The 26,543-nt window shown below is 44.1% G+C and overlaps 6 protein-coding genes across 8 annotated transcripts; 5 read left to right on the forward strand and 1 right to left on the reverse strand.

The window, feature by feature from the left end:
• The first annotated feature begins 570 nt into the window (after nucleotides 1-570).
• Nucleotides 571-2,072, forward strand: LOC6555484 (JNK1/MAPK8-associated membrane protein). Its single transcript, XM_001981009.3, has 6 exons — nucleotides 571-759; nucleotides 821-954; nucleotides 1,011-1,223; nucleotides 1,287-1,459; nucleotides 1,514-1,648; nucleotides 1,705-2,072. The coding sequence occupies exons 1-6, from the start codon at nucleotides 652-654 to the stop codon at nucleotides 1,854-1,856; spliced, it is 915 nt and encodes a 304-aa protein (XP_001981045.3). The 5' UTR covers nucleotides 571-651; the 3' UTR covers nucleotides 1,857-2,072.
• Nucleotides 2,073-2,525: 453 nt separating this feature from the next.
• LOC6555483 (E3 ubiquitin-protein ligase HRD1) lies at nucleotides 2,526-5,095 on the reverse strand. Of its 3 annotated transcripts, none has more exons than XM_026978333.1 (7): nucleotides 5,021-5,095; nucleotides 4,598-4,955; nucleotides 4,480-4,536; nucleotides 4,235-4,423; nucleotides 3,325-4,174; nucleotides 3,052-3,266; nucleotides 2,526-2,995 (listed from the first exon to the last, which is right to left on the reverse strand). In XM_026978333.1, the coding sequence occupies exons 2-7, from the start codon at nucleotides 4,721-4,723 to the stop codon at nucleotides 2,552-2,554; spliced, it is 1,881 nt and encodes a 626-aa protein (XP_026834134.1). In that variant the 5' UTR covers nucleotides 4,724-4,955; nucleotides 5,021-5,095; the 3' UTR covers nucleotides 2,526-2,551. The 3 variants fall into 3 exon arrangements, with proteins under 3 accessions (XP_026834134.1, XP_026834145.1, XP_026834139.1); XM_026978344.1 differs by having other exon boundaries at nucleotides 5,011-5,083; XM_026978338.1 differs by having other exon boundaries at nucleotides 4,598-4,974; nucleotides 5,021-5,074.
• A 335-nt stretch (nucleotides 5,096-5,430) lies between these two features.
• On the forward strand, nucleotides 5,431-7,896 carry LOC6555315 (beta-glucuronidase). Its single transcript, XM_001981011.3, has 5 exons — nucleotides 5,431-6,698; nucleotides 6,756-7,072; nucleotides 7,128-7,389; nucleotides 7,444-7,582; nucleotides 7,642-7,896. The coding sequence occupies exons 1-5, from the start codon at nucleotides 5,532-5,534 to the stop codon at nucleotides 7,815-7,817; spliced, it is 2,061 nt and encodes a 686-aa protein (XP_001981047.1). The 5' UTR covers nucleotides 5,431-5,531; the 3' UTR covers nucleotides 7,818-7,896.
• Nucleotides 7,897-12,357: 4,461 nt separating this feature from the next.
• LOC6555460 (keratin, type II cytoskeletal 1) lies at nucleotides 12,358-13,518 on the forward strand. Its single transcript, XM_001981012.3, has 2 exons — nucleotides 12,358-12,488; nucleotides 12,628-13,518. The coding sequence occupies exons 1-2, from the start codon at nucleotides 12,471-12,473 to the stop codon at nucleotides 13,171-13,173; spliced, it is 564 nt and encodes a 187-aa protein (XP_001981048.1). The 5' UTR covers nucleotides 12,358-12,470; the 3' UTR covers nucleotides 13,174-13,518.
• A 1,778-nt stretch (nucleotides 13,519-15,296) lies between these two features.
• LOC6554425 (sodium-coupled monocarboxylate transporter 2) lies at nucleotides 15,297-17,452 on the forward strand. The gene is made up of 4 exons (XM_001981014.3): nucleotides 15,297-15,816; nucleotides 15,875-15,992; nucleotides 16,046-16,890; nucleotides 16,945-17,452. The coding sequence occupies exons 1-4, from the start codon at nucleotides 15,424-15,426 to the stop codon at nucleotides 17,362-17,364; spliced, it is 1,776 nt and encodes a 591-aa protein (XP_001981050.1). The 5' UTR covers nucleotides 15,297-15,423; the 3' UTR covers nucleotides 17,365-17,452.
• A 5,124-nt stretch (nucleotides 17,453-22,576) lies between these two features.
• On the forward strand, nucleotides 22,577-25,978 carry LOC6554565 (sodium-coupled monocarboxylate transporter 2). Its single transcript, XM_001981015.3, has 8 exons — nucleotides 22,577-23,485; nucleotides 23,777-23,936; nucleotides 24,016-24,133; nucleotides 24,189-24,408; nucleotides 24,466-24,606; nucleotides 24,715-24,823; nucleotides 24,964-25,496; nucleotides 25,551-25,978. Exons 1-8 carry the CDS (start codon nucleotides 23,265-23,267, stop codon nucleotides 25,906-25,908), a joined length of 1,860 nt encoding a protein of 619 aa, XP_001981051.1. The 5' UTR covers nucleotides 22,577-23,264; the 3' UTR covers nucleotides 25,909-25,978.
• The last annotated feature ends 565 nt before the right edge of the window (nucleotides 25,979-26,543 follow it).

Consider the following 26,543-nt stretch of genomic DNA (forward strand, 5'->3'; position numbering starts at 1 on the left):
GACGGCGAAGAGCTGTGTATTCTGCGAGGGCGGCGGTTGCGGCTGCCACAGCGTGTTTTCTACCCGCTCGCTGTCCAATTCGCGTTAAATAAATTATATTTAAGCTATTTCTTTTGCTAGGGTTGTGCAGTTCGGGCGAACTAGTTTTGAACTGAACCGGTTCGCGCGGTTCATCTGGTGCTTTTTGCCAGAGTTACCAGGCCACGACAAAACCGTGCCTATCGAACTAGTTCAGCAAATGGTTCGAATTAAGGGAGCTGTTCGGAGTAGAGCTCAATTTAATTTAAATTGCAATTGGGGCTTTTTAATAAAATAAAACATTAAAAATGTTCAGTTCATGTTTAACTGTAATACTAAAAGTCAGATAAGAATATTTGAATATTAAATTGAAAGAATAAGAAAATACTCTAAAGGGCTCAAATTCATACGTACTTTATATTTACCTTACAAATTATCTCAGCCTATGTTTTTATAAAATTTGGCAAGCTCTTCTGATTTATTCCCATTTTATAAATTACAATTAACACAATTACACAAACAGCCAATTCGTTTTTCACAGTCTTACTGATAACGATAAGTCCGATAACGATAGGATTCTTGTGTTTATTTTGTTTAATGTAATATAGAACACAAAATACTTGTTTTGATTGCATGAAAATGTACGACGCGTTGGAACGCTGCCCAGGAGCCTACTGCGGACGATCACCGCTGGGAAATAACACCTGGAGCAGCTGCGGGGTCTGTCCCCGGGGATCCCGGGTTGGTTTCCAGCATCCATCGAAAGAGCTCCTGTATCATAATTTATTTGTAAACCGTTCAGGTGAACCAAAGCTACGCCTGCACTCCATGCCGCGACGAGTTGACCACATACTCCTGGCTGTACCTGGGATTCATGACCATGCTGCCGCTTATGATGCACTGCTTTTTTATAGACATGGACGCCAAGGATCGCAAGTGAGCAAGCTAACTAAGCCAAATAGAAGCAGAACTTACATAGTGATTCCACACAGGTTTTCCCGGAAGCAGCTGATCCTGACGGCCAGCGCTTTCGTTGAGGTGGCCATATCTGCTATTCTGGCCACTTTGTTAATGGAGCCTATGTGGGAGCTGCGCCTCTACGCCTGTGATGTTCGGAAACTTACTGACTGGTACACATTGTTCTACAATCCCAGCCCCAATTACGAGGCACGAGTCTACTGCACCCAGGAGGCAGTTTACCCATTGTAAGACCCTCCTGCCCAAGACTCCAGTTCTTCATAGAACTAATTTTAATGTTGGTTTCCCAGGCAAACCATTGTGCTGGTTTTCTACTTTCTGTGTCTGGTGAACATGTTTCTTATACGCCCGCTGGTCAGCAAAATTATGGATGTGGGGGGCAGAAGCAAGGCGCCAATTTACTCGGCTCTTTACTTTCTGCCCCTGCTCACCTTTATCCATGCGTTGGGATGTGGGTTGATCTGTGAGTACTTGATTACTTTTTAATATATTGGCATTGACATATTTACCTTTTCAGATTACTCTTTTCCCTACCTTAGCGTGGCCATATCCATGGTGGCCAATGCCATCCACTATTCTCTCAAACTGGATCAAACCCTAAAGGCATTGGTTCACTCCTCGGTGTGGGAGTTGAAGAACGTGGTCATTATAGGTGAGAAAAGTGCATATTCATCATACATGAAGTATAACAGCAGATTACTTTTCCAGCTGTACACTGGATGCTGTTGGCCTACGGGCTCACCTCGCTGAATTACCACTATGCCTTTATGTGCTTGGTGCCCTTTCCCACACTGTTCTACATTCTGACCGTACGTTTCACGGATCCGGCCGAGTTCCGGGAGCTGGAGTCGAGAATTTGATGCGGTGACTTGCAGATGCAAGTTTTCCACGGCCGGGAAACTCGTCGATCGACTGTTGTTATCTATGTGTAGTGTACGCGTCCTTTAATTTATTTACATTTAGTGCGTAGCTTAGACTCAGACCTGATACAGATATAAGTTATCTATCAGTGCAGCTCTGTAAACTAGTTGAACTTCATAAAAAATGTCTTCAAAGATAAGATTATGAGCAGTTAATCTTTAGTGTTTCGTCGCATAACCTTGATCCATTCATCGTTCTTTTCGTTTTAATTATATTTCACATTAATTATACACATATAGTAATATTAAATACAAATCATCAGTTTCCCATCTCTAAAATAGTTTTTACACAATACATATTGCTACATATTGGATTTTGATGCCGCATTTTACGGTTCACGTTCAGATGCTTCGTTCCACATGCCGCTCCTTCGCGGTCGTTTCAGTGTGTGAAGTCGGGGGCATCGTAGTCTCCTCTGTCGTCATCGTCGTAATATTCTCATATCGCAAGTCGTAGAAAAAAACAGAAGTCAAGTACAGGATGCAGCGGATGAAGAGCGGAGTATAAACAAAATCAATGCCAGCCAAGAGAATTAAAAATGTGATTAACGCAAGCACGTCCTGTTCATGTTTTCTAGTGGGATGAGAAATGTCGCTGCCGTTTTTTGGAGTGTTAACTTCAGTTTTAAAGGCGTCTATTCCGCTGTCGTGCGCTCATTAGCGGCAACAGACTTGTTCCGCTCCTCAAGGAACTTCAAACGGCGCTTCCTTAGCTCGCCCAGCTCCGAGGAGTTCTCCTCAAAGTCGGCATCGGAGTTGGGAATGCTAACTGCCTCGTTGGCTGTCGATGGTATATCATCCTCGTCTGCGTCCGCTCCCAAATCCTCAATGGTTACCTTTTCTGTAGGCATCGTCGGAGACGCTGCGCTTGCTGCTGCTGTGGGGGTAACTTGGTGAGCCTCCAACTGAGCCATGGCCGTGGCCGAGGTACTGGGCATGTCATATACGCTAGAACCAGCAGATCCATTGGTCGCGGATGCTGGCGTCGCTGCAGTGAGCTGCAAACGCGCTGCCAAACTTTGGTACTGGGACATCATTATCCCCGCCGAATCCAGCATAAGGTTTATGTTTTGCAGCAACTGAAAGGTGATTTTTGATTGGAAAATGTAGAGTAAGGAGATTATCAAAATCGCACCTTTAGACGCTGCACAATATGATCACGTTGATGACCCTCCATGGCCCGCAGTTCTTCGTCGGTAAAATTGGTCAGGTCCTGTGGAATCGGCGGTGGCGGCAGTGGCGTGAGGTAGCCAAAGTGGGGTGGCATCATAAAAGGCGAAAGCATGGGCATAACTGGCGGAGGAGGGATCTGCAAACCAGCCAGGTTAGGCAATCCATTGGGCAAGCCGGCTGAAAATGCAAGGCGACGATTATGATATTGTTTTAGGAATCAAACTTCAAAACTCACTGGCATCGCCGAAGAGATCCGCAAAGTTTGGCGGCACGGCTTGAACTCCGGCTACATTGCCATTGGCTTGTGCCTGGTTGCCGTCGACTGCGGCAACTGGAGATGGAGGAGGCACACCACCAGCAGGTTGAACACCTGCTGCACCCGGAATTTGATTCCCAGCAGCTGCGGCCACAGCCTCATCGGCTTGACGTGGCATCGCCGTGGAGTTCGCGGTTGGAGTTCGAAGGATGTTCAAACGGCAGGTTGGACAGGTCTGCTGGCGCTGGAACCACGAGCGCAGGCATGTAGTGTGGAAGATGTGGCCGCAGGGCAGCTTCTTTGAGTGATTGACCATGTCCTCGCGACAGATGATGCATATGTTGTCTGACTGGCGCAGCTCCTCGGGCGTGGCGTCTGGATACAGAGTATTCATATTGCGTATGGCCCGCCGGGACATAATCACGTCATTCAGGGCCTTGCGGAAGTTGCGTAAGGTAAAGAACATAGGCCTGAATACGAACATGGGCAGCGCGTATATCTTAGCCATGATCACCACAAACAGTAGATACAGCACCACCTTAATAAGTCCAATGACCAGCTCAGTGTAGAGCAGGAACACTGCCTTGTTCTCCCAGGGCGTGTCCGTGCGCATTTCTGCGGCGTGAAGCACGTACTTGATGGCCGTACTGGCGATTACGGTCAGAAGGATGGCGTATTCGAAGCCAAAGACCATCTGCACGGTGGGACCACGCACCAAAGTGGAGTTGTAGGCATGGATCAAGAGAACGTAATCTAGGATGCCTAGCATTGTGAGCAGACTGCCCACGCGAATGTGAAAGAGCCAGCCCAGCACGGGAGAACGCTCCATCTACGGTGGATTGAGGATTAATAGAAATTAGGTAGTTACTTAGGCAGTAGCATGACTTACAAAGTCCACCCGCTCCTCAGCCAGCCAATGGAATGATTTGAGAAATAGAAGAACTGTGAACATGGCCACAAAGCGCGGGTTAAAGTCATCTCGGAATACCGTAAAGGCCAAGCAAGTCTCCGTAAGGGCGTACCAAAAGCGCTCCAGTAGATGCTCAAACTCTGCGGCACGTAGCGTGCCCAGGAAGATCTACGGGATTAGCAATGTTAGTGCGGGTTTGCAAGGGAGTCTTACGGGTATGTAACCTTGCTTAGCAGCTTGCCGAACATGAAGACAATCACAAAGAACTGTATGTATATGACCTGGAAGCAAATTAAAATTATGTTTATGCATTGGCCTGGATTGTTGGTAGGATTCACTTACCCCCATGGACGCGTTTGACTTGGTGATGTAGACCACCGCTGGATAGAACTGCTGTTTTTGGTAGTAGGCAAATCCAATCACCGCGCTGGTCAGCGCCATGCAAACGGATGATAGCAGCAGCTGCATGATGCCGCTCGACGTCCCCAGGGCTGCCAGCTGGCTGATGGACTCCAGGAATATGTTAATTTTGGCCGGGATCTCTGCCTGCCCTCACACTACATATAAGGCCGTAGCTCTCGGAATCGGTATCACTTTGGGAGAAACCGAAAATATCGTCTATGCTCTCGTTGACGTAGAAATTTAGTCGGGTTTTGTTAGCCGAACGAAATTGTTTGCATTGCCATCGAGATTTCCAACTCTGAAATGGGGGGTTGCCTCTATTAAAGCGTATTAATATTTTTATTTTTAACTACCGATAATTACACGTATGAACTTAGTCGTGCTACCAGATGGTGAAATATCTTATCGATATTATATGACAACACCGATTTTTTCTTCGAAACAATCGATTGCTTTCACGGCTCCAATGTCACGGACTATTTACACTTTCCAATAAGTGTAATTAATTTAATGATTGTAACGCAGTTTGAAAAAATATATGGCTTGGTATATACTAAGCTATCCTCAAATGTTTACTACCTTTTAAGTTGATCGTTGAAATACAGTTTCAGAAATATTATGTTTAAAGGCAACAAATTCTTTTTTTTTCATGAATGGAAGGCCTAATTTAATTCTAAATTCTAAGTTTACAATTTAAAGCTTATGTTAACAAATTCATTCATAATAATTAACGGATATTGTTTTAAGTTCGTTTATTATATTTGCGCTGGTCACACTTCTGCCGCTGTTATCAAAAGCCGGGCGAAGAAGAAGACGGTACCCAAATGTTTGATAGTCGTTAAACTGATTGTCGACAGAAATAGTTCGATTTGCGATGGGGAGGCTTTGGATCCCCGCCATCTTTTTACTGCTCAGCAGTCTGCAGCTTCAATTGGCTTCTACCGAGGACGAATACTTCGTGGACGCCCATCCCAAAGAATTAACTGATTCCCTGTTGTTTGAGTATGATGATGTCAGAAGACCCACACCAACAAAGGGTTTATTGTACCCCAGGGACTCGGAGACCCGTGAAGTGCGGAGCTTGGATGGAATGTGGGAACTGGTTAGGAGTGACCCATCTGACCCCTTACAGGGTATCAGGGACAAGTGGTTTACGGGTGGCCTGAGAAAGACCGGAAGGGAGATTATTTCGATGCCAGTGCCTGCCTCCTATAACGACATCACCACGGATAGCTTACGGGATCACGTTGGCACCGTGTGGTATGAGCGTACTTTCTTCGTTCCGCGCTCCTGGGAGGCTATACAGCGCACTTGGCTACGATTCAGCAGCGTTCACTATTCGGCCGTGGTTTGGATCAACGGAAAGAACGCCACAAGTCACTCTATAGGCCACCTACCCTTTGAGTCGGAGATCTCGGGACTGCTCAGTTTTGGCGGTAATAACAGGATCACGGTGATGTGTGACAATCGCTTAAGCAACCGTACCATTCCTCAGGGCTCAGTTTACAACGCGGCTACGGACAACGGCTCTGTGCCCGTCCAGAGTTACACTTTCGATTTTTTTAACTACGCGGGAATTCACAGGAGTGTTCATTTGTACACGACCCCTCTGCTTCACATAAGCGACTTGGAGGTCACCACCCAAATATCTAACGACGGATTGGGCCGCATAGACTACCGCGTGTGGTTGGATGGGAGCAAGGAAGGCCTCCTCGTCCAGCCCACCCATCTTCGGGTGCAACTGAGGGACAAAGATGGTCATGTGGCTGCCCAGCAGATCAACGAGGCGGTCTACCATGGTACTCTGCTGGTGGTCAATGCAACTCCCTGGTGGCCCTACCTAATGCATTCCGATCCCGGCTACCTATACAATCTCCAATTTGAGCTATTTGTGGACAGCAAAGAGGAGGAGTCGGGAGCTCTGCAGGATACCTACCGCCTCCCAGTGGGCATACGCAGTTTAAGCTGGGACAACGACAGCCTGGTTCTGAATGGCAAACCCCTCTATCTGCGGGGATTTGGACGGCACGAGGACTCCGATGTGAATTTGTTTGCTAGGAAAATCTGGTCATTTACCTAATCAAAATCCCTATTTTAGATCCGTGGCAAAGGCTTGGATAATGCACTTCTTGCTCGAGACTTTAATCTGCTGAAGTGGATTGGAGCCAATGCGTATCGCACCTCTCACTATCCCTATTCCGAAGAGTCGATGCAGTTTGCCGATCAGCATGGGATCATGATTATTGACGAGTGTCCTGCTGTCAATATAGACATCTTCGAGCCGCAGCTACTGGAGCACCACATGTCCTCGCTGGAGCAACTGATCCACCGAGACAGAAACCATCCAAGTGTTATTGCATGGTCGGTGGCCAATGAGCCGAGATCGACGAAGCAAAGAGCTCTTAAATACTTCGAGTCAGTAGAAAGTTATACTTATAAAATACAACTAACGCAGATGGCTTGCCTTTAGATCCCTGGTAAAATATGCGAGAGACATTGCGCACGGACGCCCTCTCACAGCGGCTATAAATGCCAACTCTTCCACCTGCCATTTGGCGCAGTTTCTGGACATCGTGGGCTTCAATCGCTATAACTCTTGGTATCAGAACTCGGGCCGTACTGACATGATAATAAACCTGTTGACGAAAGAGGCACAAAGTTGGCGGGATAAGTTCGGAAAGCCGGTCATCCAATTCGAGTACGGCGGCGACACTATGGAGGGCATGCATTCAGTGAGGAACCCCGTTCAGGCCTTTAATTGACTCTAATCATTTCTTTCCTTTCAGCTTCCAGCCTTTATTTGGTCGGAGGAATACCAGGTTGAGCTCTTCTCCCGCCATTTCAGGGCTTTCGACGAGCTACGTGGGAGAGGATGGTTTATTGGAGAGTTTGTTTGGAACTTCGCCGATTTTCGGACCGCGCAGAGTCAGTATTTCCAAAGTTTTTAAAGAAGAGTTACAACCAATAAAAATTATACGTTGCAGCCATTACCCGTGTGGGCGGTAACAAGAAAGGAGTCTTCACAAGGAACCGGCAACCCAAAGAAGTGGCTCACATCCTTAGACGGCGGTACTTCGCATTAGCCAACGAGTTGGATATGTCTGAGCTGCCTGAGGATCTGCCCATTTACATTTCCAAGCATATCCATAACGAACTTTAAATCAGGTATTCGCACAGCCAGTGCCGCACAAGGTGTTCTTATAAAGACCATGCTTCCATGATTTATATGATGATGTTAACAAACAAAATTTATATTTATATATTATATTTATATATTCCTTTAACATTTACTTTAGTTATTTATTGCAATAGTGAAATAGGACTACTCTCTTCTAAACGTGGAATCTTTGCTATTGACGAAGAAATAGATTACCAAAGCATTTAAGGCTGCATGGTTCATGTAGTACAACATGTATCCATCCACCTACATTTCCCATTACCCCATCTCTGATATCTTCATTGGCTTTGCCATGGCCAACTCGTGTTGGTTAAGACCTCTCGACTGCAAACCTAATTAACTCATTTAGGCCCCCTCGTAAATCCATTTATGTTTTATACCTTGCCACTTTTCGCGTTTTGGCTAGAGAAACAAAATAGCAAAACGAGGCGCGCAATGGGGCACCTCCATGGCCAAAAAGCAGATGAGTTGGCTGAACGAAATCGTGGCATAATTAAGGCGGCTAAATGAGCCAGCTGCTTCACGGCGATCTTCGATCTGTGATTGCCATTCTTCTCCCGCTGGCTACACATTTTGACTTTTACTTTTACTCCGCCTCGAGAATGATGCACCTAGATGACCACATGGCTGGATGGGGTGGATCAACCGGTCAGCTCTCCAGTGTCTGGGTGTTGCACAAGGCACAACGTCGCGGAGTAGCTGAGGATGTGGAGTTTTGCATAAGCCAGCCAAGTGGTTAGCACCCAAAGGCTAAAGTTGGCTGCAGAATGCCAGCATGAATGTGTCTTTTTATGCGGAAAACAAACGTGGGGCTGAGACATAGACACCAGACCACCGCGGACTCAGACCGGTCACAGATCCCATCCCAGCGGACCAAGGCAAAAACGTGTCGCAGCCATTTCCCATTCAGCGGCAGCTTTTCCATGCACACCGTGCCATCTTTTCCCGGCTTATGGAAAAACGTTGGGTCGAACACATTACGACTTTTCTTCCCAGAAATTAGTTCATCTATAAATGAGTGGGGCTTGGATTGGCTTATAATATAACTGGCACAAATGCCAGTTACCAACAAAGTTTGGGTACTATTTTCTTCAAGTGTCTCCCGTTGCTGTTGCCCACTTGGCCGTTTCGCATTGCACAGGCACTGCATTTTCTCCGCCACCTCCCACCTCCACCAAGTCTGCGCATCTGCCCGCTAGCCGGCTCCAAGTTCCCTGCTCCGGGCCCATGCTCCAACTCCATGACTGCATCGTTGGTCTCCGCGCTTGACTTACATAAAGCAGGGAGCACTTCGCATGCCAAATCCAAAACCCGTTTCGGCCCGCGACGAGGAAACGACAGAAGCGTCACTCTGCCCAGGTGAAGTGGAGATGGAGTGGAGGAGGCGGAGGAGGAGCGGAGACCACTCACCTCCAAGAGCTGGATGTTTGGCCATAGTGCAGGTAGTGTGGCTACACGGCTATGGCAGTCAAATCTTAATGCATATTATACTTAATAGACCATATTTGTACAAAGTTTTGAACATTGGGTGTAACGATAATAAATCAATCATCCAAATGAAATCTTTGTTTTTTGGGCACTTAATATTTACTTAATATCTTACAGCGACTCAAAACAACGGACTCAATTCTTTAACTGTACGCCGTTCGGCAACAATAATTCAAAATCCCAACAGATAACCATCTGCGCAGCTTTTATCAAATAAATTACTTAAATGCAATCAGATTGGGATAATCTGAGTGAGTATACATATGTGGGCAATGGCAGTTCGGCATGCGAAACAAGCACAAATTTTTACTGTGTACCACTCGGCTGCCGCTGCTGGGGGCTCGCTGGCTTATGTAATCTGCGCAGCCTGTCCAGGGGTTCATCGGCTTGGAGGGATCTGCAGAGAATGAGCCACCAAACACCACCGGACAGGCAAGCAATTCGCGAACTCATCTTCATCAGCATCGCTGTTACAACTTTTTGCACGGCCATTCTCCCTCTGTCATCAATAGGCCGGAATAGTCTTTTTCAGCCTTTTGTCGCTCATCAGCCTCGTCTGCGACTGTGACAAATTACCCCTCCTGTAGTCGATTAAGTAGGCAGTTTTTGTCCACCGCCGCCTGTCCATTAGCCTTTCCCAGCCGCAGTGGCGCACCTGAATTGATCAGCGAAAACCAGAACGGTGCTGGTTGCGGGATTGCGCATACGCCATGATGGCTCTCTAGAATATATATGTTATACTTCTTAAAACTAGAGAAGGTAAACTGAAATCGCCTTAGCTAGAAAATGGGTTTGTGGGGCGGGGGCGATGTCACTCTGTAAAAGACGAATGGCAAACGGAATCTCGAAAGCAACGCCGCGAATTCGTTTTGATAATTTAGGCGCGTCTGTCAGTTGGCAGCCTTTGCATTTGAGGGGATTTTATTTGTGTTTCGGCTTTGTTTTGCTATTGCTGGCCCAATTATAGTGTCATAACAATTACGCACGCTCACACAAAGACATAATGAGTTTTGGTTTGGGCCAGGCTAAGCCGACTGAGAAAAGACTGGGACACGAAGCGAACGGCGAAAACCAAGAGCCAAGAGCCAAAGCCATCGCCATCGCCATCGCCATCACTGTCCAAAGCTGACCTAGTGGAAGACGTGTTAATGATGGATATGTTCAGATAGACTACGCGTATAAAAAGCGTTCATTAGAGTTGCAAAAACCGAGGCAAAAACAAGCGAAGCCAAAACAAAGGCTGCTGATGGAAAAGAAGTTATTTTTGAACTCCCACAATTATGTCAATAATGACCAACTGCTATTCAAAGGACCATCGCCTTAGAGCCAAGCCTGAGTAGACTCTTGGAGATGATGATCTGATAAAATGCGCCAAGCATATAATAAATTATACATTTATTAATAAGAGGTTAGTGCCTTGGCATGTGACCTTTTCCCTGTGCTCCAATTACACGGCCGAAAGCGAAGTCCCACAAAGATGGAGTTACGCCATCGATAGGTAGGAGACCTTCGCCGGAATCTCTCGACCACAATAAACCGAATTAACGACAGTGGCAGCCACAGCAGATCTAAGCAGTTCGAGCCACGAAAATGATTTAGCGCACTGTCATTGGGTCCGCTGCCTCCGCCATCGAGTGTGAAGTGTTGACTTTCATCTCATTGTTGCCCCCGAACTCAGTCCCAGTCCCAAGTCGAACCCGATCCCCGTCCAAAGCGCCAGCCTCCGATTGCAGATCGTGCCCCAGCGCAGGGCGACACGCAACGCAGAGTCCTTCACTTTGGAGCGTGAAGGTTTCAGAAGAGCCCTCAGTACACTCGCAGAAATCCGGTACATGATAATAAACAAACGAAAGCACTGATGTATTATGTCAAATCAAACACTTCTACGATCGCGAAATAATCGCTAGGTAGTCCCTTACTCTTCCGAAGAATTGTTGTCTCCCGACTTTTGAGGCACATGAACTTGTTTGGGAAATGATTTCTCTGCGTGGAGCGGAGCCAAAGTCACTGCCGGTTTTGGGTATTTGCGAAAGTGTGTGCCGAGATGTAAATAAACCTCATTTAGTCCAATTTACGGCCAGGTTCACTTCCAGTCGAGTGCAGGCGTCTTCCCTGTCAACGTGTTTCTTTATTGCACCTTCTGGCTGCCATCTGCGCCTCCACAGGTGCTCATCCGGCGACATGACATAATGGGCACCATGGAGCCTCCTGTCCATCGGGGCTTCTTTCACTTCTGTCAGAATGAGCACAGATACATATGTGGTTTGCGATCTCATTTCGAGGTCACTTGGGTGTGTCACCAGCCGTGCTTGACTAAACCCAATATCATTATCGCTTGAAAACAAAAATTAAAGGGTATGGGTGGAAGTTTCGCTATAGTTCAAATTTTTCGGGCTCTTGCGATTGCCGCACTCATCTGCAAATGTAAATATAATTTGGCTCCTTGGGAAACATTAATTATACGCCCCGTGGTGCCACAGCCCTACTGCTCCACATCGAGATCGTACGAACTCGCATTTCCCAGCCCATTTCGTAATCCCCCTGCCCATGATGATGCTGATGGATGACGAGCCCCGGTTGCGACTTACCCACAATTGAAATGCAACTGCAGTTGGGCAACGGGAAATGCGCGTTGCAGTTTCGTCAGCGGAGCCATCCCTCATGGCCAGGAGAAGTATGTTTTGGAAGCCTCCATGATCCTCCTGGGCTGTCAAAAACAACACAAAAAAAAACTCAGTGGCTGCGGCTGGGTTACCTTCGGAATCGATCGCGGTGGTGGGAAAAATCACTTCCTGGTCTGCGCCAAAGAAAATTTCAAATACCAAAATCGTTAGCGACATTTTACTTGGTCGGTCTTTTCTTTTTCTACTGTCTCTTGTTTTCCAATTGGAAATTTTGTTTTATTGTGAGAAGCGCCCAGCAGCAACAAAAACAAGTTGCAGACGAAGTTTGGCGATAATGACGTTGCCGAGCGGACGAGTTGGCCCGAAAGCTGAAGAGCTGAGCACCAGCGGGTATAAAGAGTGGCTCTGCTGGCGGTGGAGATGCATTCAGTCGCTGGTTCCCCACTCGGAAGCAACCAAATTCACTCCACTCTACTCTACTCAACTCTTCCCCCCAACAAACACACTCACCCGAATCGTCGCTATGAACTCCTTCTCAGTGGTAAGTAACACCAGGCGACCAAGTTGGGACTCAAACGGATTACAGACCTGAAAGGGATTGAGAGGGAATAACTCGCTGCAATTGGATTTAAAAGCACTGGAATATGGAATGTGCACTAACCTCCAGTATCTACTTTCAGTTCTTAGTGTTCGCGCTGGCCGCGCTGGCTGCAGCAGAGCCACCATCCGGATATAACTATCCTCGCGGCGGAGGCGGTGGTGGCGGCGGCTTTGGAGGCGGCTTCGGCGGCGGATTCGGAGGCGGATTCGGAGGTGGCGGCGGTGGCGGTGGCGGCGGCGGCGGCTACCAGGCTGTGAGCGGCGGCTTCCAGACCTCCGAGGGCCAGAACGTCGATCCCCAGCTGCTGGAGCAGGTCCGTCAGATCCTGCTGAACGAGGAGAGCAAGCAGGGCGGCGGCGGCGGCGGTGGAGGCGGCGGCGGTGGCTATCCTAGTGGCCCATCCACCAGCTACGGCCCACCGTCCACCAGCTACGGAGCCCCCGGAATCGGAGGCGGCGGCCGTGTCGTGGGCATCGATCTGGAAGGCGTCCGCCAGGCCATTCAGGTGGCCCAGTTCGCCCAGCAGAGCACCCAGCAGGGCGGTGGCGGCGGATACCCCAGTGGCCCATCTGGATCCTATGGAGCCCCCTCCAGGCCCAGCGGCAGCTATGGAGCGCCCTTCTAGATCTTTGAACAGGTCTCACATCCGAAAGACACACCTCTGCCAAAAATGAATACCGACGGACACGACACCAACACCATACCAATTTGGGCAACCTGGACCTAAAAAGGAACTACCGATCCGCTCTGATCCCGAGAGAACTGGAGATCGTTTCCCCTTCTCAAGCCCTCTTCCCAAACTCAGCGACTGTACCCCAAAACTCTCTAAGGCCCGATCCCCAGAATACCCAACCCATTCGGTACTTCGTTTGGGGCTTTTTTGTAACCCTTGTAAATAGTTTCTCACACTACTCGAATACAAGAAAACCCGAAAACGAAAGCCACACAACAACACCCACAACACCAAGATGGAAAACACCCCAGACAGTGTTATAACGCATTACTAGCTCGTAAGTGTTTTTATTTTATATGAAACAAACAAAGAAACAACAAAAAAATATGAAAACAATAAAAAAAATAGTAAATTTTGTCACCGTTAAATGATTACATTGTTTTAATTTCAAAACCATGGGGAGTACACCGAGTAATTGCTGTCTTGCCAACCATCATTACATCTGATGGAACTGACCTCGTTTCGCATTGCCTACCTCCAAAGAAAACACTCGATGATCTCGTAATGACAATCCCACAATCCACTCACATAGACCCATTCCAATTGATCGAGTTCGCATCTCTACCTAAACCGAGTTGTCACTGGCGCATGTCAGTTTTTAGATACCCAGCCACACATCTCCACCAATCCTTTCACTTTTACACTCGATAATAAGGTAGCTGTGACCCCTGCCCTATCTCCTCGTGCACTGCGCACAATCTGTAGTTACAAATTTATTAAGTTATATATATAAATGATAAGTGATAAGCTGGAACAGTTGAAATAACTTTCTACCTGGTGATATATTTGGCAATATCAGGTACCTATGATAACTGCTCATTCAAAGCCCCTTTCTTGCAGTGTACGACGTACTCTCGGATGGCTGTCGTGCAAGTGCTTAAAATGGAAGATGTGGATGAAGGTGGGGATGTGGACGTCGATGGCGGTTGGTGCCGGAGGGGCGCTCATTACGCGAATATTGCGACATGTGCAGCCGCGACTCTGGGCCAACTGCAGCAGCTGGGGGGAAAGGCGGAGGGGGATGATGAGTCGATGGACATCAACAATTACCACAGCCGAAGTTGGAGTGCTGGCCCAGAGCTATAAATGAAGTGGACGCTGAATTCGAAGCTGCAGCCACTTAACCAACATTCGGCGTCATTAGATTTCCCAATTGAATGCGTGCCGAGGTGGCCGTCCTCATACATATGTACATACATATATTATGTACATATGGAAGTGCACCCAAAAAGCTGCACTGGCAGAAGCTGTGGAATCCCCCGGTTACGACATCGCAGCCACCAAAACCTGCAGATGCTATCATGCAAGCTAGCCAATAAACATGTTGCCATATTACGTATACGCCAATAGAAGCGCGAGATTCGGAAGACTCTTTAGCCCTAGCAACGGATTAAGTTATTATATAGAATTTAAGTGTGAATTACATTACTAGTTGAGATCGCCTGAGATCACAGCTAAAAGTTGAGGCTGCTGCAAAATTGAAAGGAGATTAACAAAAATTAAACAAGGCCTTAGTTGTATATTTGCTCCAGATCAGTAAAACCCATTTGAGTGTTTACACAAAGCCACGCGGTAATTCAACTATGTTAATGATCTTGAGCAGATCGCTTGATAAGAATTAGCAGCTATCAAAGTTATCTGCGCTACTTTTGAAATCTCACCACAGGCCTATAAAACTCCATCCCCAGGTTCTCGATAAGCATCCACAATGGGAGCGGCCTTGTCTGGGACCAATTCCGGAGCACGATGACTGGCAGGGCGTGAATGACTGGAGGGTTCTCAGCAGGATTATAATGCAGATTCAAGGGTAAACATTCAGCGCAGGTTGGATGAAAGGGAATACAATGAATGGGTGGGTGCCGGGTTACGTAATCTCGGCCAGCTCTGGATCTCTTATCGGCAAGCCAGACGGGTATTGACTGAGGGGATCTAAGATCCTGCATAATACCACCATCTAGATAAGATCGTACGCGAGCCCCGTCGATAGATAATATTTAGAGCTTGCTGGGCACGGCACTTTATAAAAGACGATGTGGGCGCCGTGATGCGTTTAATCGCGATTCTCCGCAATCGGAGCCGGGAAGTGAATAGTGATTAGTGCGGTGATTCGAGGCTGCGAGTCCTCGAGCGGATCCTTCCGAAATGTCGTCCCTTGCGAACGCTACCGTCCTGGCAACCGCCGCCACCGTGGTTCCCGACTCACAGTTCGTTTTCAACGGCACGGATTATGGCGTGTTCGCCCTGGTGCTGAGCATCTCTGCCGCCATTGGAGTTTATTTCGGGTTCTTCGCCAAGGGGGAGGACACCACGGAGGAGTACCTGATGGGCGGCAAGCGGATGAAAACGATTCCCATCGCCATTTCGCTGGTGGCCAGTCAACTGTCGGCGATCTCCATAATGACCATTCCGGCGGAGCTGTACGGCTACGGAATCAATTGGTTTTTCAACGTGGTCTGCATGGTGATTGTGGTGCCCATTCTCAACTACGTGGTGATCCCAGTTTTCTACAACAATAACATCACAAACTGCTATGAGGTGACACCAGAGTGTGATTCTCCAAAGGAACATTTTACTTTACCTTGCATCTTCCCAGTACTTGGAGATGCGCTTCTGTCGGAAGGTGCGAGTGATCCAGACCTCACTCTTCATTATGACGATGTTCTTCATGCTCCCGATCTTTATATTCCTGCCTTCCCTGGCCTTTGCACAGGGTAAGTGCCAACTAACTTGAATGCCCTCGTTGCTCATTTTTCTGAACTCCTAGTGACCGGATTCAATGTGCACCTAATCAACTCTGTTGTGTGCGGCATCTGCGTCTTCTACACCATGTTTGGAGGCATCAAGGCTGTGGTGTGGACCGATGTTATCCAAGCAGCCATTATGGTTGTTTCCGTGGTCCTAGTGGGCATTCTGGGCGCACACCGGGTGGGGGGCCTCTTCGAAGTGCTGCGCATTGCCGGGGAAGGTGGACGCCTGGATATCAACTACAACTTTGACCTGACCACGCGCTCTACCATCTGGAACATTTTCTCATCGGCGACAATGATGTGGACGGGATACGTGGGCCTGAACCAGAGCTGCGTGCAGCGTATCGTGTCCCTGCCTTCTCTAGGTCACGCCAGAAGATCCCTGGTGCTCTTTGGCTTCGGGTTTATCCTGATCATGTTCTTCAACTGCTTCACAGGCATTGTGATTTACTCGCGCTTCCACGACTGCGATCCCCTCCAATCTGGTCATGTCTCCAAGTTGGACAAGATAGTTCCGTACTTCGTGCAAGATACCGTGGGTCATTTGTGGGGCATGCCAGGCGTGTTCATTTCCTGCGTGTTCAGTGCCGCCCTCAGCACACTTTCCGCCAGCATTAACTCCTTGGGAGGAGTGGTCTACTTTGACTACATCAAGCCCCACATTCGGCACACGGAGCACCGGGCCAACGTGATTATGAAACTGTTCGTTTTCTTCTGCGGAATCTACTGCATCTTGGGTGGAATGGTCGTGGAGAACTTCAACTCCATTCTGCAAGTGATCTATTCTATTGGAGGCCTGAGCTTTGGCGCGACGTGTGCCGTTTTTATCCTGGGAATGCTGATTCCAAAAGTCCATGGCAGGGTAAGTCTAGGATTTCCGAATGTTGCACATGACCTAACCATTCTCTTCATTCAGGCTGCCCTAACTGGAGTTCTTGGTAGCATTGCCTGTATGGCCGCCATTGTGACTTTGAGCTGGGGCCGCAATCACTATGACACTCTGCCCACGAGCACAGCCGCTTGTCCAGCTTCTTTGAACGGAACTACAACGGACTTCAGCACAGTTTCAACTCTCATCCTGGGTTCCACCACAGAAGCCCCTGCAGGGGACAAGGAATTCAGCATCCTTGACCTTTCCTTCAACTGGTACACGGTCGCAGGCTTCATCATCACCTGTGTGTTAGGTATTTCGATGAGCTACATCCTGAAGTCTGGGCCCGATTACAAACTGGACCCGAAGCTCCTGTCTCCGGTGGTGCAGCCTTTCGTCCATTACAAAGTGACGCCGTCGGATGAGCCCCACGAGTTGAACCTAATGAAACCCGAAAAGGTCTGAGATTCGAATTGGAACTTAAGAATAAGATATGCTTTATAAGCATAGATGTGTTATACGATAGGATACCAAAATAAATTATAAAGCTCAATGTTTCTAAAATGTTATTATACCCGTTACACTACCCATTACCAGCACTTTCGAACAATTTTTTTTTTTTCGTTTCTTAATTTTATTTTCCATTTTTACCGATAATTACGAAATTTCTCTTTCGCACTTCCACTAGCTGAGTAACGGGTATCTAATAGTCGGGAAACTCGACTAAAGCATTCCATCTTTTTTTGTAATTTTTGATGTTGTAGAAATTCAAAAAAATAGGATATGTCTCAAGGCTGAAGTTCTTAACTCTATAACTCAACTTAGCTTAATCGGATTTTAAAGTGACATACCTCTAAATGTTTGTAAAGTAATTCTCTAAAAATTTGCATTCAAATTTAAAAAAATTTTAAATTTTAATTTTTTTGTAATTTTTTTGATGTTATGATGTTGTGAAATTCAAAAACATTCAGAAATGCACCAAGGCTGAAGTTCTAAACTCCATAACTCAACTAAGCTTAATCCGATTTTGAAGTGGCATACCTCTAAATGTTTCTGACGCAATTCTCTAAAAATCTGCATTCAAATTTAAAAAATTTTTAATATTTAATTTTTTTGTAATTTTTTTGATGTTATGATGTTGTGAAATTCAAAAACATTCAGAAATGCACCAAGGCTGAAGTTCTAAACTCCATAACTCAACTTATCTTAATCGGATTTTGAAGTGGCATACCTCTAAATGTTTGTAAAGTAATTCTCTAAGAATCTGCATTCAAATTTAAAAAATTTTTAAAATTTAATTTTTTTGTAATTTTTTTGATGTTATGATGTTGTGAAATTCAAAAACATTCAGAAATGCACCAAGGCTGAAGTTCTAAACTCCATAACTCAACTTATCTTGATCGGATTTTGAAGTGGCATACCTCTAAATGTTTCTGACGCAATTCTCTAAAAATCTCCATTCAAATTTAAAAAATTTTTAAAATTTACTTTTTTTGTAATTTTTTTGATGTTATGATGTTGTGAAATTCAAAAACATTAAGAAATGTACCAAGGCTGAAGTTCTAAACTCCATAACTCAACTTATATTAATCGGATTTAGAAGTGGCATACCTCTAAATGTTTGTAAAGTAATTCTCTAAGAATCTGCATTCAAATTTAAAAAATTTAAAAAAAAATTTACTTTTTTTGTAATTTTTTTGATGTTATGATGTTGTGAAATTCAAAAACATTAAGAAATGTACCAAGGCTGAAGTTCTAAACTCCATAACTCAACTTATATTAATCGGATTTTGAAGTGGCATACCTCTAAATGTTTCTGGCAAACTTCTCTAAAAAGTTGCATTAAAATTTAAAAAATTTTTTAAATTTAATTTTTTTGTAATTTTTTTGATGTTGTTATGTTGGGGAATTCAAAAACATTAGGAAATGCGCCAAGGCTGAAGTTCTAAACTCCATAGCTCAACTAATCTTAATCGGATTTTCAAGTGGCATACCTCTAAATGTTTCTGGAAAAATTCTCTAAAAAGTTGCATTCAAATTTAAAAAATTTTTTAAATTTAATTTTTTTGTCATTTTTTTGATGTTGTTATGTTGGGGAATTCAAAAACATTAGGAAATGCGCCAAGGCTGAAGTTCTAAACTCCATAACTCAACTTATGTTAATCGGATTTTGAAGTGGCATACCTCTAAATGTTTGTAAAGTAATTCTCTAAGAATCTGCATTCAAATTTAAAAAATTTTTAAAATTTACTTTTTTTGTAATTTTTTTGATGTTATGATGTTGTGAAATTCAAAAACATTAAGAAATGCACCAAGGCTGAAGTTCTAAACTCCATAACTCAACTTATCTTGATCGGATTTTGAAGTGGCATACCTCTAAATTTTTCTGACGCAATTCTCTAAAAATCTGCATTCAAATTTAAAAAATTTTTAAAATTTAATTTCTTTGTATTTTTTTTGATGTTATGATGTTGTGAAATTCAAAAACATTCAGAAATGCACCAAGGCTGAAGTTCTAAACTCCATAACTCAACTTAGCTTAATCCGATTTTGAAGTGGCATACCTCTAAATGTTTCTGACGCAATTCTCTAAAAATCTGCATTCAAATTTAAAAAATTTTTAAAATTTAATTTTTTTGTAATTTTTTTGATGTTATGATGTTGTGAAATTCAAAAACATTAAGAAATGCACCAAGGCTGAAGTTCTAAACTCCATAACTCAACTAATCTTAATCAGAATTTGAAGTGGCATACCTCAACATGTTTGTAAAGTAATTCTCTAAAAATCTGCATTCAAATTTAAAAAAATTTTTAAAATTTAATTTTTTTGTAATTTTTTTGATGTTATGATGTTGTGAAATTCAAAAACATTCAGAAATGTACCAAGGCTGAAGTTCTAAACTCCATAACTCAACTTATCTTAATCGGATTTTGAAGTGGCATACCTCTAAATGTTTGTAAAGTAATTCTCTAAGAATCTGCATTCAAATTTAAAAAATTTTTAAAATTTAATTTTTTTGTAATTTTTTTGATGTTATGATGTTGTGAAATTCAAAAACATTAAGAAATGCACCAAGGCTGAAGTTCTAAACTCCATAACTCAACTTATCTTGATCGGATTTTGAAGTGGCATACCTCTAAATGTTTCTGACGCAATTCTCTAAAAATCTGCATTCAAATTTAAAAAATTTTTAAAATTTACTTTTTTTGTAATTTTTTTGATGTTATGATGTTGTGAAATTCAAAAACATTAAGAAATGTACCAAGGCTGAAGTTCTAAACTCCATAACTCAACTTATATTAATCGGATTTTGAAGTGGCATACCTCTAAATGTTTCTGGCAAAATTCTCTAAAAAGTTGCATTCAAATTTAAAAAATTTTTTAAATATAATTTTTTTGTAATTTTTTTGATGTTGTTATGTTGTGGAATTCAAAAACATTAGAAAATGCGCCAAGGCTGAAGTTCTAAACTCCATAGCTCAACTTATCTTAATCGGATTTTGAAGTGGCATACCTCTAAATTTTTGTAAAGTAATTCTCTAAGAATCTGCATTCAAATTTAAAAAATTTTTAAAATTTAATTTTTTTGTAATTTTTTTGATGTTATGATGTTGTGAAATTCAAAAACATTAAGAAATGCACCAAGGCTGAAGTTCTAAACTCCATAACTCAACTTACCTTGATCGGATTTTGAAGTGGCATACCTCTAAATGTTTGTAAAGTAATTCTCTAAGAATCTGCATTCAAATTTAAAAAATTTTAAAAATTTAATTTTTTTGTAATTTTTTTGATGTTATGATGTTGTGAAATTCAAAAACATTCAGAAATGCACCAAGGCTGAAGTTCTAAACTCCATAACTCAACTAAGCTTAATCCGATTTTGAAGTGGCATACCTCTAAATGTTTGTAAAGTAATTCTCTAAAAATCTGCATTCAAATTTAAAAAATTTTTAAAATTTAATTTTTTTGTAATTTTTTTGATGTTATGATGTTGTGAAATTCAAAAACATTCAGAAATGCACCAAGGCTGAAGTTCTAAACTCCATAACTCAACTAAGCTTAATCCGATTTTGAAGTGGCATACCTCTAAATGTTTCTGACGCAATTCTCTAAAAATCTGCATTCAAATTTAAAAAATTTTTAAAATTTAATTTTTTTGTAATTTTTTTGATGTTATGATGTTGTGAAATTCAAAAACATTCAGAAATGCACCAAGGCTGAAGTTCTAAACTCCATAACTCAACTTAGCTTAATTCGATTTTGAAGTGGCATACCTCTAAATGTTTCTGACGCAATTCTCTAAAAATCTGCATTCAAATTTAAAAAAATTTTAAATTTTAATTTTTTTGTAATTTTTTTGATGTTATGATGTTGTGAAATTCAAAAACATTCAGAAATGCACCAAGGCTGAAGTTCTAAACTCCATAACCCAACTAATCTTGATCGGATTTTGAAGTGGCATACCTCTAAATGTTTGTAAATTAATTCTCTAAGAATCTCCATTCAAATTTAAAAAAATTTTAAAATTTAATTTTTTTGTAATTTTTTTGATGTTATGATGTTGTGAAATTCAAAAACATTCAGAAATGCACCAAGGCTGAAGTTCTAAACTCCATAACTCAACTTAGCTTAATCCGATTTTGAAGTGGCATACCTCTAAATGTTTGTAAAGTAATTCTCTAAAAATCTGCATTCAAATTTAAAAAATTTTTAAAATTTAATTTTTTTGTAATTTTTTTGATGTTATGATGTCGTGAAATTCAAAAACATTCAGAAATGCACCAAGGCTGAAGTTCTAAACTCCATAACTCAACTTATGTTAATCGGATTTTGAAGTGGCATACCTCTAAATGTTTCTGGCGGAATTCTTAAAAAAAACTGCATTTAAATTCCATATAAAGTGTATATATTCTTGATCAGGATCAATAGCCGAGCCAAACTGGTCTGTCTGGCCGTATGAACGCTTCGATCTCAGGAACTACAAAAGCTAGAATGTTAAGATAAAACATAGAATAAAGAGACATAGACGCAGCGCAAGTTTGTTCGTGCAAATATTGCCACGCCCACTCTAACGCCCTTGTCGTACAGATCTCAATAGTTGTGTTAAAAGGTAACGGAGTGTGACTTTCTGTATAGAAGATTACAGATTATCTGTTTGCTATCTATGTTCGTTATATTTTGACGTAAAGGAGCTCAGTTTAGTTATCCTATAGATAATGGAAGATAAACTCCAACTTCACCGTCCAGTCATGCGAGTCCAAGAAGCCGTGCTAAAGATTCCAGTCACAGCCGTAATTCTTATCGCTGACATTGGCAAATATTTGGCCGTAATCGGTGGGCCAACGGTGTTAAGCTGTACACACTCCGGGCATTGGGTCGTATAACAAGGGCCCGCCGCCTGCAACCCCAACACGACTATTTACCCCTGTCTAAAAATTTAAATTAGGCAAAGACAAACACTAAACATGGAAAGTTTCAAACGACGTGAGAAGAGTAAACAGACCAGTTCTGAAGAAAGCACCATGTGATGGTGCTCCTGGGCATAATATTAGGGTATCGGCAATAGCTTGAACGGCTGCAGATGATTCAACAGGCGTTTATCTAAAGCTTCCTGCTTTATAGAAATCCTAGTGGATTACGTGAATAGCTTCCAGCTTAACCAAATCCACTTTATAAGACATTATAAAACCCTAAATTTGGTTATACTCACCTCGACCATAAAATACTAAAACTTTACCCACAGCTGAGCAGCTACAGATCATTGTGACCCAGGGATATTTCTCAATCACTGCATTCTTTTCATGTTGATTTAGAGTGTAAGCACCGGAATAAGTTAATTGGACAGCACCTAGCTCGAACAACAAATATATTTATAATAGAAGCAGTGCGACAACACGTGTACAAACTGATTTAACCCTATTGCATTACCCCCAAGTGTACGGAATCGATGCAAAACAACACCAAAACAAGTAAAACACTTTCGGCAAGCAAACGCATAACCAAGATGCTGCCCCATTCCCATCCTGCAGTTCGAGTTCTACTCCAACTGTAGGCCACGATTCCACGTGCCCCACCACCTGGTAAGTGAAGATGGCCTCGGAGGCCAGGCGCAACAATAGCACAATATAAGAGCGGCATGCCGGGCAGATAGTGGAGCACTAAGCTCCGGATGATTTACGGGGCAACGTCAAGTTCAGATAAGGAGACGCCCCGGACGGGAGCTATATTTAAGTACAATCCGGGCCAGGGCCCGTAAGTTCGCCACCAGCATCAGAGAAATGTGAACCGGTTGGATCGGTCGAAATATCTACCAAGCGCATAACTATCTGCAAAACAGTGCAAGATCCGCATCATTGCACACAGGATGTCCACTAGCACCACCATGGCCAGTGCTGTGTCCGGCGCCTCGCAAGACCTGCGATTTGGACTCACGGACTACTTCGTCTTTGTCATCATGCTGGGAGCATCAGCGGGGATCGGGGTGTACTTCGGGTTCTTCTCCAAGTCCAAGAACACTACGGAGGAGTATCTGCGCGGCGGGAAGAAGATGCAGACCCTGCCCATAGCGATATCCCTGGTGGCCAGGTGAGTAGCAGTGTCTGGCAGTTTGTGCCGGATTTCTCCCGTATCCGTCATAAGTTATCTTTATTTTATGGCGGTCGTAAAAAGTGGCTGCGTCAATTTCTCTGTGCTTTAAGAAGTTCGTGGGATTTGCCTTATCCCTTAAAACGATTGCGCAACCCACACAGAACTGGGGAATCTGTTTGGGCGTTAGTCATAAATCGTGTTTGTGCTGAGTACCTTCTCTGTGAAGGGTATACTCGACTTTGACTTTGATAACTTTCAATAACTTACGATTTCCGATTACCATTTCAGCCAGTTGTCCGGCATTGCCATCATGTCCATTCCGGCGGAGAGCTATACCTATGGATTCAACTATATCTTCGTGGTCCTGGCCATGCTGGTTGTAATCCCTATTTTAATCTACGTAATTGTTCCTGTCTTTTATGAAAACAATGTCTCCAATTGTTATGAGGTGAGCTAAACGCTGAGAGCAGTAAGACATCACATAATAATTGGCATCGAAAATTATTATACTTTTATTCATACCTTAGTATCTCGAGATGAGATTCAATAGGCGAACGCGGCAGTTGGTAACCTTTTTCTTCGTGACAAACTCGTTCCTCATGTTACCCGTCTACATGTTTATTCCATCGCTCGCTTTTGCCCAGGGTAAGTAGCATAGCTAACTCGCTCGATGTCCATCTAAGCCAAGTCACCCTTTCAGTCACTGGCATGAACATCCACTTGATCAACGTAATGGTGTCCTCCATCTGCATCTTCTACACGATGCTGGGTGGCATCAAGGCGGTGGTCTGGACCGATGTGGTTCAGGGTGGCATTATGCTGCTCTCTGTGGTGGCTGTCGGAGTTTTGGGCACCATCCGATCGGGAGGCGTGTCCGAAGTTATGGAACGTGCCTCCGACGGCGGACGATTCAACTTTGAGTGAGCTATTTGATCTAGTCCGAAAGTCTCTTTTAAATGATTGGGTTATTTATTTAGCTTTGGATTGGATCCTCGATTGCGGATGACTTTCTGGGGCGCCACCATGGGAGGGATCTTTATGTGGACGGGTCATATAGGCCTGAACCAGAGCTGTGTCCAGCGCATCGTCTCCCTGCCCTCGTACTCCCATGCTAAGAAGTAAGGCATATTTGCAATAATATGTGTATAAGAATGAGCTGTCTATCGATCTAGATAGACCTTGATCCGCGGAAGATCATTGGATACATCTTAGTTTGCTCCTTTCAGATCCCTGATCGTTTCGGGCCTAGGGTTTCTAATCATAAGCTTCTTCAACACCATCTCGGGAATCATTATGTTCGCCCGCTACTATGGATGCGATCCCATGCTGGCTGGTGTAAGTGCAATCTCAATATACCAGAATATTATCATTTTACTTTCACTTTTCACTTTAAGCACTAGCCTTGTTATATATTCAAGGTTTTTCGACATGGATTGATGTAGAACTAAAAACATACCCATTTGTTCCTTCCTCAGCTGGTGAGCAAGCCGGACAAGATGATGCCGTTCTTTGTGCAGGACATCATGGGACATCTGGCCGGAATGCCTGGCGTATTCATCTCCTGTGTGTTCAGTGCCGCCCTTAGCTCGCTTTCTGCCACGCTGAACTCGCTGGCCGGAGTGGTCTACTTCGACTACATAAAGCCCCATATTCGGCACACGGAGGCCAGAGCCAACTGGGCCATGAAACTGATCGTGGTGGTCATGGGGGGGTACTGCATCCTGGGCGGCTTCATGGTGCAGAACTTCAACTCGATCCTGCAAACGGTGGTCACCATTACGGGTATAAATACGGGCGCAGTGGTGGGCGTGTTCCTATTGGGAATGTTTGTGCCCCGCTGCAATGGCAAAACGGCTGTCACAAGCATTATTTTCAGTGTGGTCGCCATGGTGTGGATCATCGTCAATGGGCAGATGAACTTCAAGTCCGGACTGATTAAGTACGAGGTGCTGCCCAATTCACTGGATCAGTGTGAGGCCAGAGGTCTTCACATGATTGCGGAGGTCATGTAAGTAGACTATGGGGACACTCTGGTGCTCACCTAATAGACGCTCCATTCCAGCAACAAGACCGGCTTCACCCCTGTCACGGTGAAACCCCCTTCAGGCGCACCAGTGACCACCGCCTTCCACAGCGATCGGGACTTTTCTCTGTACGACATCTCGTTCTATTGGTACAAGGTCTTGGGTACCGCTCTGGTCTTTCTATGTGCGATCCCAATGAGCTACATCTGGCGAATCGACAAGAACGAGAAACAAAATCCCAAGTTGTACTCGCCCTTCGTGAGGAAGTTCCTCTCTCTGTCTGGTACGGATCAGGAGCTGGAGGAGGTGCCACTTCGAGGAGCAAAGGTCGGTGAAATTCCCGACCTCCGCATAGATCCTACTGAAAAGCAAAAACATGCTGGCACCGACCACTGATTCCTTATAAATTGATAGGCTAAAATATGAGGAAGACGATTTACAATGCTAAATAAAAACCAAACAGAGAGATATCTTTAATTTCTTTTTAGATTTAGAGAAACCTAGGGGTCAGGAAACTGTGTTTCAAACAATGTATCGCCAAGCTATAATTGCAGCCCACGCAATCTGGGAAAGAAAATGTTACAGGTTAAAGCAAATCCATCAGATTTTTTATCACATTGCATCAATAACCCGAATGCTTTCCTAAGGTCCAATGATCTAGAGGGCACTTCAAGGTCCTCACTTCTCTAGCAGATGCGTAAGTAAAGACCATCGTCTGGTGATTCAAGTTCACAGACAGACTCCCATTATCAACGTCATTCCTGCTCCTGGTGATAGGGAGAATTCGCATTATACGATGGAATGGCCCAGTATTCAAGATTGACCTCGATTGATGGACAAGTTGGTACTTTATGGAGGGTATACGTCTCGGGAATTCCAGATACTAACCAGTAACATCGGCATTCTCAGTGCGCCAGATAAGAAGCGCTTCTGATTTACGATTTGCTACGATTACGACTCACATGCATAGATATCGTGTCAAGATAAGGTGGTCATCTAACGCGAGGAGCTACTTAAAAAGGGCGTCTAAG

Source organism: Drosophila erecta, unplaced genomic scaffold (assembly GCF_003286155.1).
Source record: "Drosophila erecta strain 14021-0224.00,06,07 unplaced genomic scaffold, DereRS2 tig00000000-arrow-pilon, whole genome shotgun sequence".
In the NCBI taxonomy this organism is placed as follows: domain Eukaryota; kingdom Metazoa; phylum Arthropoda; class Insecta; order Diptera; family Drosophilidae; genus Drosophila; species Drosophila erecta.